The sequence below is a fragment of the Belonocnema kinseyi genome, chromosome 7 (assembly GCF_010883055.1).
Source record: "Belonocnema kinseyi isolate 2016_QV_RU_SX_M_011 chromosome 7, B_treatae_v1, whole genome shotgun sequence".
Lineage (NCBI taxonomy): Eukaryota > Metazoa > Arthropoda > Insecta > Hymenoptera > Cynipidae > Belonocnema > Belonocnema kinseyi.
Window position 1 is genome coordinate 2,797,969 of NC_046663.1, and position 14,036 is coordinate 2,812,004.

A 14,036-nucleotide genomic window follows, 5' to 3' on the forward strand; every position below is an offset into this window, starting at 1 on the left:
AAAATTTTTAAGAACTTTCAACAAAATAGTTGAATTTTCAACAAAATGCTTGAATTTTTGAACAAAAAATATTAAATTTTAACCAAAAGGGGTTGTATTTTCCACAAAATAGTTCAAGATTCATTCATGCTAGAAATACTGCTGAATTTTTCTGCGCCTTAATAATTCTTAGAACATATCTTCAGATCATGGAAAATAGCTTCCAGTCTTTTCAACAAAATAGCTAAGTTTTCAACAAATAATTAATTTTTCAACTAAAGGACTGAATTTTGAAACAAAAAAGATCGCCTTTTAACAAAATAGTTTGATGTTAATCAAAATAATTACCGTTTTCAAACAAATATTTTAATTTTTAACAAATTCATTAAATTTTCAATAAATTAATTAAAATTTGAACTTAAGAAATGAATTTCCAACCAAAAAAGATGACTTTAACAAAATAATTAATTTTTCAACTAAATAGATGAATTTTCAACCCAAAAAGATGACTTTTTAACAAAATAGTTGGATTTTCAACAAACTAATTAAACTTTCAACTAAATAAATTTTCAAATAAACAGATCAATTTTCGACCAAAAATTAATGATGAATTTTTAATAAAATATTTCAAATATCAACAAAATAATTAAATTTTCAACTAAAGAGAGGAATTGTCAACCCAAAAAAATAACTTTTGAGTAAAATAGTTTTTAAGCAAATAATTAAAATTCCAACTAAATAATTAAATTTTTAACTAAATGAATCTATTTTCAACTAAAGAGTCCATTTTTAAACCTAAAAAGATGACTTTTTAACAAAATAGTTGGATTTTCAAGAAAATAATTAAATTTTGAATTAACTTAATTTAAAAAAGAAGAGATGATAATTATAATAGAAAATAACAGAAAAGGTATAAAATAAAAATAATAGAAAATAATTAAGTTTTTAACTAAAAAGATGATTTTCATCCAAAAAAGATGACTTTTGAAGAAAATAGTTGTATTATCAACAAAATAATTAAATTTTCAATAAAATGGTTGACTTTTCACCAAAAAAATTAAATTTTTAACTAAGGAGATGATTTTTCAACCAAAAAAGATGACTTTTAAACAAAATAGTTTTTAAGAAAATAATTAAAGTTCCAAATAAATAAAAAAAGATAAATTTTTAATACATAATATTTGGATTTTTTACAAAATAATTAAATCTTCAACAAAATAGTTGAATTCTCAGCAAAATAATTACATTTTCAACTGAATAAATATATTTTCTACCAAAGAGACGAATTTTCAACCCAAAAAGATGACTTTTAACAAAATAGTTGGGTTTTCAAGAAACTACTTAAATTTTCAACTAAATAAGTTTTCAAATAAAGAGATACATTTTCGACCAAAAATGAATGATGAATTTTTAATAAAATAGTTCTAATATAACAAAATAGTTGAATTTTCAACAAAATAATTAAATTTTCAACCAAAAAAAGATAACTTGTTAACAAAATAGTTGGATTTTCAAGTAAATAATTAAATTTTCCACTAAATACATAAATTTTCAACTGAAGAGATGATTTTTCAACCAAAAAAGATAAGTTTTAAACAAAATAGTTGAATTTTTCACAAAAGAATTAAATTTTCAACAAAATAATTGAGTTCACACCTAAATAAATAAATTTTAAATTAAAGAGATGAATGTACAACCAAAAAAAAGATGAATTTTTAACAAAATAGTTTAATTTTCTAGAACATAATTAAATTTTCAACAAAAAAAGCAAATTTTCAATAAAAAAGTTGAATTTTCAACCCAAAAAGACGAAATTTCATAGAGTAAGATTAATTTTTTAAAAAAAGACGAATTTTCAACCAAATAGTTAAATTTTCAAGCAAGGAAGATAAATTTTTAACCAAAACTGGAAAAGTTAATTTTTCACCTAAAAAAAAAAGAATTTTCTCTGAACATAATTAACTTTTCAACAAAATGAATGAATTTTCAACGAAAGAGATTAGTTTTCAATAAAAAAAGATAAATTTTTAATACATAATATTTGGATTTTTTACAAAATAATTAAATCTTCAACAAAATAGTTGAATTCTCAGCAAAATAATTAAATTTTCAACAAAATAATTGAATTCACAACTAAGTAAATAAATTTTAAATTAAAGAGACGAATTTTCAACCAAAAAAGATTAATTTTTAATAAAATAATTTAATTTTCTACAACATAATTAAATTTTCAACAAAAAAAGTAAATTTTTAATAAAACAGTTGAATTTTCAACCTAAAAAGATGAAATTTCATAGAGTAAGATTAATTTTCTAAAAAAAGACGAATTTTCAACCAAATAGTTAAATTTTCAAGCAAGGAAGATAAATTTTTAACCAAAACTGGAAAAGTTAATTTTTCACCTAAAAAAAAAGAATTTTCTCTGAAAATAATTAACTTTTCAACAAAATGAATAAATTTTCAACGAAAGAGATTAGTTTTCAATAAAAAAAGATAAATTTTTAATACATAATATTTGGATTTTTTACAAAATAATTAAATCTTCAACAAAATAGTTGAATTCTCAGCAAAATAATTAAATTTTCAACAAAATAATTGAATTCACAACTAAGTAAATAAATTTTAAATTAAAGAGATGAATTTTCAACCAAAAAAGATTAACTTTTAATAAAATAGTTTAATTTTCTACAACATAATTAAATTTTCAACAAAAAGAGTAAATTTTTAATAAAACAGTTGAATTTTCAACCCAAAAAGATGAAATTTCATAGAGTAAGATTAATTTTCTACGAAAAAGACAAATTTTCAACCAAATAGTTCAATTTTCAAGTAAGGAAGATCAATTTTTAGCCAAAACTGGAAAAGTTAATTTTTCACCTAAAAAAAAGAAGAATTGTCTATGAAAATAATTAACTTTTCAACAAAATAAATGCATTTTCAACCGAAGAGATGATTTTTCAACTGAAAAAGATTAATTTTTAACAAAATTGTTGAATTTTTAAAAAATAATTAAATTTTCAACCAAAATAATTTAATTCACAATTAAACAAATAAATTTTAAATTAAAATGATGAGTTTCAACGAAAAAGATGATTTTTTAACAAAATAAGTAAATTTTCAATAAAACAGTTGAATTCTCAACCCAAAAAGATGAAATTTTATAGAGTAAGATTAATTTTCTAAAAAAAGAGGAATTTTCAACCAAATCGTTAAATTTTCAAATAAGGAAGATAAATTTTTAACCAAAACTGCAAAAGTTTAATTTTTCACCTAAAAAATATGAATTTTCTCTGAAAAATTGAATTTTCAGAAAAATAGTTTAATCTGTAACAAATTCTGAACCAAAAATAAAATAGTAAACTTTTCAATTAAAAAGAATGAACTTTTAATCAAAAATAGTTAGATTTTCTTGTTCGGTTCTAATAAATTAGTTCGCATTCAAGCGAAAAAAGCCAGAAAAGGCGGAAGTTTCTTGAAAACAGAGAAGGGATGAAAAATTCTTTGAAAGAAGCGAAAAGGGGGAAATAGCGGAAGTTGTATGAAATCTGAACTTTTGTCATGCCATGCTGCAACGTGACAATCGTTCTAGGAACCTCTGGGTCAAGGATTATCGATTTCTAGATAAAAATTAATTTGCTAGTTCAAGAAAAATGGTAACGAAATTAATATAGAGAAACTAATGAGAAACTTGCCGCAGAATCATTTCGAAATGCCTTGACTATCTCAGATTTTTCAGACAAATCATTCGAAATTTCCAGACCTGGACTATAGTTTTTTTTTCAATTCAGAAACCTTTTATCGATAAATTTACTTTTAGAATGACTAAAAAAAGCCAAATAACGATCTAGCGTGTTGCCAAGTTTTAAAACAACTTCATGCTGAATGCCATTTATTACGAAAATGATTTATGTGGATGAAATGAAAGTTTAGATGGGAAAACTAAATCAATTTTACTGAATATTTCATACTTCATACCTGTGTAGAAAACTGTAGTAGGCATTATAAACCGCCAGACTAGCAAGAACAATCAGAATTTTATTTTTAAAGTTGCAAAATTTTTAAATATTCAAGAGTAGTTAAAAAAAAAGAATATAAATTTTACTATCTCTAGGGATCACAGCGGTTCAGCAGTTTAATTATATAAAGGAAACAAAGGGAAATTGTATTCCTTATTAGTTTTGTCTCGTGCAGTTTTTAAATTAAAATGTAAAATAAATGTTGATACAAAAGTTTTGTACCTCATAGTATTTATGAAAAAATAGAAAACAAAACCAAGGATAATATTTACTATAATTGATGAAAAGTGAGAAGTTAACTTCATAATATTAATATTATAATATAATGCTTTGTGGGTATAGGATACCCCAAGCAATTTTAAAACTCTTATAAATCATAGTTAATTCGAAAAAATGGAGTAAGAGTCGCCATCTAGCTTTAGTTGGAGACACTAACTGTAAGTAAAGTCGTTTAGCAGCAGCAGCTGCTGAAAGTGAAGGATAAAAATCCGTGGGGTATTTAATACCCAGTGTGCACTTAGTGAGTGAAAAAATAATTTTGGAATTAAATTGTTAAAATACAGTTATATATGTCTCTTTCTACAATTTTTTGTATTTTTATAGTATTACATGTTAAAGTTCCTCAATTTTTATAATAATAAATTGATTTAAAAGCAAAAAATCTGATTCATCATTTTATCATAAAATTGACTTTTCCATTGTGCAAAGAATTTTTTTTTTGAAAAGCACCCATGTTGCAATATTTTTTTGTATGAGAGTAGACTATTTCAAGAGTATGGTAATAAATTTTCCGATTAAAATAATTAAAATTGCGTGAGTTATGAATTTTCAAGTAAAAAAACCGATTTTTCACTTCATTTTTTCAATAATTTTTTTAATAAACTTAAAATAAATAAATGGCTATAAAATCAGCTCTAACTTATAAAAGATACCTTAGAATATATCGGATAATTTTATTGTGATAAAATATTCAATAGGGGTTAAAAAATACATTATTAAATACGCTGGGGTATTAAACACCCACGATGCACTTTACTATGATTTTTACCATGTAAGCACAACAAAATTACACGGATATGCAGAACTTATAAAAAACTGAATAAAGAATAGACAAATGAAAGAAAAAATGCCGGAAATATATATTATTATCAAATTATAAAATTTTCCAAATTTCAAATAACGACAAGATTTTTAATTGACAACAAATAAAATTCCGAATTTAAAAATATCTGAAACTAAAATTTACCGACTTCAAGACCGACTTGTATAATAAACAAATTATCAAATTCCCACAAATATTTCAATTCTTGAAATTTATAACTGCTGAACATAGTTAATTGATTATTAATTTGTGAGCTCTAATTATTATTCGAATTATTATTTTTTTAAATATTTTTATTTTATTTTTATATTATTTTTATTATTAATTATTATTTTTCGAAGTGCTATAATAAATCCATGTTGAAATTAAATTCTGAAAATTAAGAACAAGAAAATAAGTATTATCACCTTGTTTTTAAATTTATGTAAAAATATAGTTTTCAAAAGATTCTTCAGAAAATTTTAAAGAAATTTTTTTATTACACAGGATTTTACAAAATATTATGAAAAATTCGAGTCCTTTTAAAAGGTGTTTAGAACTTTTAAAAGTTCGGAAGGAATCAAGAAATATTTGATCAATTTTCGAAAATGTTTTCGAGTTTTCAAATATTTGTAATATATTTAAAACGTTCTAAATTCCTGAAAATATTTTTAACTGACAAAAATTTTATTTTCAACATTTTTAAATATCGTTCTAAATTTAAAAAAATTATCTTATAATCTTCTTAATTTCCCCAGCAATCTTCAAAATATTTGTTTATTCTCTTGAAAACTTACGAAATTATTTTAAATTATACAGAATATTTCTTGAATTTACACGATTTATTCGTTTTTATTTTGAAATCATACCAAATTGAAACATTTTGTTCTTGAAAATCTTCTAAACTATTTTTAGAAATTTTGCATTTTTTATTTGTTCTGAAAAATTAACAAAATTGGCTTGAAATCTTTCAGAATCTTTTTTGACAATTTTTAAAATGTTTTCAAATTTTAAAAATAATTACTGAAAATATATTTTTCGAAATAAAAAATTATTTTAATTTTTTGAAATAAAAAATTATTTTAATTCTTCCAAGGAACCTGAAAAAATGTTTTTCATTTTCGTGAAACTTGACAAAATTCTTAAAAAATTTTAAATCTTCTTTGAAATTTAACATAACCTAAAACTGCTCTAAAATTCGGACGCTTATTTGAAATGTAAATTTTTACAATAAAAAATTAAAAGATGATAAATCTTGTTCAAATTATATTGAGTTTTGTTTAAAAAATACTAATTTTTGAAGAAAAAAAACTAGCATAACCCAAAGTTACTCGAAATTGTAAAGTTTATTTTTTGAAGTCAAATTACTTTTATTGTAAATAACAATGATTTAGAACTATGATTTAGAAAAAAAATTCTTCAAATTCAAAATCTTCTTTGAAATTTAATACTTTTATTCAAAATAACCATTTTGGGGGAAACCGTTAACATAACCTTAAATTGTTGCACAATTGTAAATCCTCTTGGAAATATCGAGATTTTCGGTGAAAACCGATCGCTTAAGCTACAATTGTGCCAACATTTTTAATCTCCTTTGTAACCTAATGATTTTTTACTAAAAAAACCGATTTAAGGTTAAAAAAAAAACACCAAACATAACCTAAAACGGTTGTAAAATTGTGACGCTTCTTTGAAATGTAAATTTTTACAATTAAAAATTAAAAGATGATAATTCTTGCTCAATTTATAATGATTTTTGTTTGAAAATACAAATTTTCGACATAAAACGCAAATGTAACCTAAAATTGTTGAAAATTGGGAATCTTAATTACGTTTATTGTTTAAAAATGCGAAATTTAAAATGATTTTTCAGAAAGGTTGGAAGTTGTAATTTAACCACGTATTAGTATTTAAAAGGCAAAAATGTTACACCATTCTATAAAAACAATAATATTTAACCCAAAAAATCAGACGAATTTCCAACAAAATAATTACATTTTGAAATAAATAGTTTAATTTTATTCCAAATTAGTTGAATTTTTTTTAAATATGAATTTTCAATTGAAAAAATTTCATTTTCAATCAAATAATTTAATTTTCTAAAAAATTGTTGATTTTTAAATCCAAAAAGACAATATTTCTTCAAAAAAAAAAACAAAATTTCAAACAAACAAGAAATTTAAATTTCAAAAAAAGACGAATTTCCAACGAGAATAGATCAATTTTCAATTTTTAAGCAAAAATGGAATAGTTACATTTTCAGTGAAGACAATTAATTTATCAGATAAAAAAATTCAGAAAAATAGTTAAATTTTTAATAAAAAACTTTACTTTTTTTTCACCGAGAAGCTTAATTAATCCCTAAAAAAATGAAATAGTTGAATTTCCAGTTAAAAATTAATTCTCAAACAAAAAAGAAACGAACTTTTAGCAAAATAATTTTTTTTACAAAGTAAAAGTTTTCTACAAAGAAGTTAAATTTTTAAGCAAGTAGTAGAATTTTTCACCAAAAAAGATGAATATAACAAAACTATTACATTTTCAACCAAAAAACAAAAATGTCAACAAAATAGTAGAATGTTTAACCAAATGAGATGAAAAAAATTAAATTTTCAACTAAATAGTTAGAAATGTTTACAACATTTTTGAAGCTTTAACTCTAAAATACGAATCTTCTAAAAAAAACAGCTAAACTTTCAACCAAAAATATAAATTTTCAAAAAAAAATATTTTTGAAATAAAAATTCGAATTTTCAAGCCTAATCGCAATTCTTTAAGAATATCTTGATTATTTGGTGCTTTGAAAAATTAAATTTTATTAACTTTGTCCTGCACCCAATTACCTTTTTATCTTGATTTACAATCAAAACAAACGCACTTTACCATTTTTGTTCAAAATTTCAACACTCCGGATATATGATCTAAAATCAGTTTTTTCAGTTTTTTTTTGTCACTTATAAAATGAAAAATGTCGGAAAAATCACTAAAAAAAACACAAAGATTATTTGAAACTATCAGTAAACTACTTTTACCGTGTTATTAAATTCAATGTTATTAATTAATTAATAATTTTATGATTTGTTACATAAAAATACATTTATATTAAAAATTCTTGAAAAATAAATCGCAGCTTGAAAACAAAAACGAAAAAAATGAGAAAAAGGGGAATAGGAAACAGACTGTGATCCCTGTATTTTAATACTGAATTTTAAATAAAAAATAATTACTTGTGATCGCGATGTCGGCGGCCTTTTCGTTCCTCCTCGGTTGGTTCGTCGGGATTGGATTGAGCAGTTCCTTCCTCTTTGATATTTTCGAACTGAACTCTTGGACTTCCGGCTGGAGAGCTCTCGCTGAAACCGGAAGCTGCTCTTTCCGAGGCAGGTGCTTCGCTCTCACTACTGAGGACATTCTCCACCTGGTCGTCGATTCTCTCAGTCACGTCCTCATCCTCCTCCTCGTCAACCTCCAACTCATCAACATCCACCTCATCCTCGAGAAGCGCAACTCTCCGGCTGTTATCCGGTGGGACGTCCGATTCCTGCACGTTATTCGCTCCATGTGGTTCGTTGCTTGGGGACTCCTCTTCCGGACTTGCGTCGGTGGTAGAACCTTCACTGAAGCATTTTAGGATTCACGGTACAAAATGATTTCGAAAGAGGGCACATCAAATTAATGTCGTTAATATATATTTTTTAGATTTTGGGTTGAAGTACAGTAAAACCCTTCAATAGCCCTCCCTTCAATAGCCCTCGCTTCTATAGCCCTTCCGAGAATTAACGCCGCGCCGAAGGTAGGTGTAACAGGAGCTGCGCGGGGTGAGCGGGGTCTGCGGTTGTCACTCAAGCGTAAACAAACAAAAGCGGAGCGCGCTATAATGAGATAGTTTCCATCTATCTCGAAAGATCAATTTTTAATCTAAAAAGAAGGATTTTTAAGAAATAGTTTGAATTTTTTAACAAATAGTTGAATGTTCTACTCACAAAGATGAATATTTAAACTAAAAAGACGAATTTTCAATAGAAAAGTTTAATTTTCGACCGAAAAGGATACACAATTTTCCACTTGAGGTAACAAAAACTGTGATGCAAATGAAAGCACTTAAAGTGCAACTTTTAAATTTTGAACTTTTAAAATTGAAATTTAAAAGTTTTTAATTTACAAATTTTGTATTCAAATGCTCAATAATTTACGCGTATAAAATTGAAGGTACTAACATTTTTCAATATAAAAAAATATAAATCCACGTTATCATTTTCAATGCTCTAAATTAAAAAATCAACCAATGAACTTGAAAATTTTCAAATTTATATAATTTTAAGGAATTTTAAGTTAGAAACATAAAATGTTGAAAAATTGAACAAATTTTAACTGAACACTTCTTAAATTCAAAATTCAATTATTTTCGTTTTAAATAGTTTAAACATCCTTGGAAAGCTTCAAAAATTTTATTTCGAAATTTTAAGGGGTCTAGAAGTTCTAAATTGGTTCTACATTTAAAATTATTTTGGAAATTTTTTCAGAACTTCTAAATATCTGCCAAAGTTCATTGAATTTTTTCTACAATTTTCAGAAAATCCTGCAAATTTTAGAACATTTCTTTACAATTTGGATGCATAAATAACAATTTAATATTTATTATTTGTAGGCGAAATTTGAGTAATTTTAAGAGATATGTAGAAGTTTTGAAAAGATTCAAACTTAATGTAAAACTTGAAATTGTTGCAAGTAATTTAAACGAAGTGTGTTAACATTTTTTTCAGAACTTCTAAATATATTTTTAAATTAATCGAAATTTCTTTAGAATTTTTGAAAAACCAGAAAATTAAATAAAATGCTTAAAATCTTCCATGTTCTTCTTTGATCATTTTTTAAATCTCTTACAATCTTCTTAAACTTTCCGTTACAATCATTTTTCAAAGTGAAAAATCATTTTCAATTTTCCTAAGAACCGTAAGAAAATTTTTATTCTTTTCTAGTTTTTCACAATTCTTGCAAAAATTCTGCATTTTTTGTTTGAAATCTGCAAAGACCTGAATTTTATTTTAAATTTGGCTGTAAATATTTCAAATTATTTCAAGTTCTCAATTTAATTCGAATCTTTTTAAAACTTCTAAATATCTCTTAAAATTACTCTAATATTTCTACAAATAATAAATGTTCTATTGTTATTTATGAATTCAAATTCAATTTGTTTTAATTTGCAGGATTTCCTAAAAGTTATAGAAAAAATTAAATGCATTTTGAAATATATTCAAAAGTTCTGACAAAAAATTAAAAAATGTTTTTGAATTTGGAAAAATTTAAAACCAGTTCCAAATTTTTCAAGAATTCGAAATAAAATTTTAAAACTTTTGCAGGTTGCATAGATTATTTAAAATAAAAATAATTTAACTTATAAATCAAGAACTGTTAAGTTAAAAAAATTATTTTTCAATTTTTAATGTGTCTAGCTTAAAATTACTTAAAATAATATAATTTTGAAATTTTTTAAAGTTCATTGCTTAATTCTTTAATGCAGACTATTGAAAATTTTACCGTGGATTTATATTTTTGGAACTTAATCTGAATCTTTTAACTCTGTAATTTATAAAAATTCTAAATATTGCAATTTACTTTCATTTCGCTTAAAACTGTTCAATTTAAAAATGTAAGTATCTTGCAGTTTATACGTGTAAGTTATTCAACATTTGAACAGACAATTTTTTAATTGAAAACTTTTAAACTTCAATTTTAAAAGTTTGAAATTCAAGAGTTCCACTTTGAATCTTTTCATTTTTTGTTTGTTGTTTATTACTTAATATGGAAAAATGTTTAAAATATAGTTATATAATATATTTTCCTAAGATTCCTAGGAAAATTAAAAGTGACTTTTCATTTTGATAAATTATTTTAAGAGAATATTTAACAAGTTTTTCAAAGATTTAAACAAAATTTTCAAAAAAGATTCTAGAAGACTTTAAGAAAACTTTCTAAAATTTGCATGATACTTTTAAATATTTAATATATTTAAAATATATTTAAAACGTTCTAAATTCCTGAAAATATTTTTAACTGACAAAAATTTTATTTTCAACATTTTTAAATATCGTTCTAAATTTAAAAAAATTATCTCATAATCTTCTACATTTCCCCAGCAATTTTTAAAGTATTTGTTTATTCTTTTTGAAACTTACGAAATTATTTTAAATTATACGAAATATTTCTTGAATTTACACGATTTATTCGTTTTTATTTTGAAATCATACCAAATTGAAACAGTTTGTTCTTGAAAATCTTCTAAACTATTTTTAGAAATTTTGCATTTTTTATTTGTTCTGAAAAATTAACAAAATTAGCTTGAAATCTTTCAGAATCTTTTTTGACAATTTTTAAAATGTTTTCAAATTTTAAAAATAATTACTGAAAATATATTTTTCGAAATAAAAAATTATTTTAATTTTTTGAAATAAAAAATTATTTTAATTCTTCCAAGGAACCTGAAAAATCTTTTTAAATCTTTTTAAAACTCCTAAATGTCTCTTAAAATTACTCAAATTTTTTTTACAAATGTTAATTTGTAAATTATACATCAAAATTTAAAAGTTTCACTTACAAATTAAGCACTTTTCAAGTACAAAAATAAAAATTGTAACGTTCAAAGTTTAAAGGCCCTTCGAAATTTTAACATTTCCAGGCTTTCAATGTCAAACAATTCAGTTAAAGATTCTTTACTTTTAAATATTTGGTTTCAATTTACTTGTCTTAAAGGAAAATTCAAATATTGCTAATTATTCAATAATTGATCTTTTTTTAATTAAAAATTTCAAATTGAATGGGTTAAAAATTCAATATTTTAGACTAAAACAATATTTTAAATTTAATAAAATCCTTTAATTAAGAATATATTATTATGAAGATATTTTTAAGTTGAAAATAGTTTATAAACTTTCAGTCACACCTTCACATTTTTTTAATGACTTAGACTTTCAAATTGAAACGGTTTAAGTTTTACCGTTAAAATCAGAAAATTCTTAAAATTTGAACTGATTTAAAATCGTTTCGTCAAATTATTTTTTTTCACTATTTATTACTAAAACTACAGATCAATTAAAAATAATTTATTTATTAAATAAAATTGTTTTTTATCAAAAATTTCCAACATTAAAGGCTTTTATTTTTTATTTGTTCAAGTCTTTAAGAAAGAATTAAAAAATTCTTTAAATTAAAAATGTAAGCTTAGAAATGCAAATTTGAAATGGAAAATTTTTAAAGGAAAAAAATTTTGAATTATGCATTCTAAGCCAAATAATAGCATAATTGAAAAGCATATCAATTCAACTAATTATTTAAAAATTGTTGAAATCGAACGTGGACAGATTTTTCTTCTACAAATTTGTAGAATTTCCAGTAAAAAAAAAAATCCAATGACATTTCCCGGTCTTTCACAGACTCAAAAAATTCCCGGTCATTTCCCGGTTTTCCGGTCATCCTGTTTTAATTATAAAAAAAATTTACAAACGAGCATGATTTCAACACCAAAAATCTGGAAAAAATATATATTGCACGCAATAATACAATTAATTTCACGTTTTTTTTTGCAACCTCATGATAAATTAATTTATAAGGGGTATCCACCCTTAACTGCATTGTATTATATTTCTGCAAAATAAAGTTAGTTTCGCGTGAAAAACAGAGCAAAAAAATTTCCTCGCGAAGAAGGTTTAAATATCCAAATTTTTCAAGATTCATTATTCAAACAATTTTATGAGGGTAAACTACCCCAAAAGATGTTACGATTATACGAGAAAAGGATAAGGAAAACAACAGCCTAATCAATTCAACTTCCTGCATTAATTAAAAATGTAATTTAAAATTTAGAATTTAAAATTTAAAATGTAATGTAATAAATTTATATGTAAAATATAATGTCCCTAATATATGTATAGAAACATAATCAAATCCACTTAAGGGTAGTTACCCACTATAAATTAATTTCTCGTGGAAATACAAAAACCAGGAACCGTATTTTATTATCTCGTGTGAAGCATGTTTTTTTCTCGGGTTTTCAACTTCAATTTACACCTGTTTGGTGAGTTTTTTGGGGTAGTTTACCCCCATAAAATTGTTTGACTAATGTAAATTGAGAAATTTAGATTTTTAAACCTTCTTCGTGAGGAAATTTTTCTGCTCTATTTTGCACGCGAAACTTACTTTATTTTGCAGAAACGTAATAAAATGGAGTTAAGGGATGGTTTTAAACCCCTAAAACCCATTTTGGGCAAGTAAGAAAAAACACGTATATATTAATTTTTCGAGTCTTTTTTTCAACAAAAAGAAAGATACAATTTTAACCGAATAGATGAACCAAAAAAGATGAATTTTTTAAACGAGAGGATTAATTTTCTACCTAAACAGATGAATCTTTAATAAAAACATGAATCTACAACAAAGTAGTTAAATTTCCAAAAAAAATACAGTTGTATTTTTCACGAATCAAGATAAATATTTAAACAAAAGAAGAAGAATTTTCAATAAAAGATTGGAATTTTCTAACAGAAAAGATGACTGTAACAAACTAAGGTAATTTTCAACAACAGAAAATTAATTTTTATCAAAAGCGATTAATTTTTTACTCAAAAACACAAATCTTCAACAAAATTTATAAATTTTCAATCAAGTAGTTGAATTTTCAACCTAAGAAGAAGAATTTTTAACAAATAGTTTGAATTTCTAAACAAATAGTTGAGTGCTCCACTTACAAAGGTGAATATTTTAACTGAAAAGACGAATTTTCAATTAAAAAGTTTAATTTTCGACCGAAAACGATAACTTGCACCAACTAAGTTAATTTTCATCCAAAAAGATGAATCTCCAATCAAGTAGTTGGATTTTCAACCAAAAAGATAAAATTTTAACCAAATAGATGAACCGTAAAAGATGAGTTTTCAAATAAGAGGTTTAACTTTCTAGCCGAAGAA

At 23.5% G+C, this 14,036-nt stretch overlaps 1 protein-coding gene across 2 annotated transcripts in view; it reads right to left on the reverse strand.

The window, feature by feature from the left end:
* LOC117176299 (band 3 anion transport protein) overlaps positions 1 to 14,036 on the reverse strand; it is a 177,653-nt gene that overhangs the window by 76,684 nt on the left and 86,933 nt on the right. For both annotated transcript variants that reach the window (XM_033366496.1, XM_033366497.1), the window contains 2 exons: positions 8,304 to 8,693; positions 3,955 to 3,993 (listed from right to left, as the gene is read on the reverse strand). In XM_033366496.1, the coding sequence (XP_033222387.1) occupies positions 3,955 to 3,993; positions 8,304 to 8,693 (429 nt within the window). The remainder of the gene's footprint in view (positions 1 to 3,954; positions 3,994 to 8,303; positions 8,694 to 14,036) is intronic.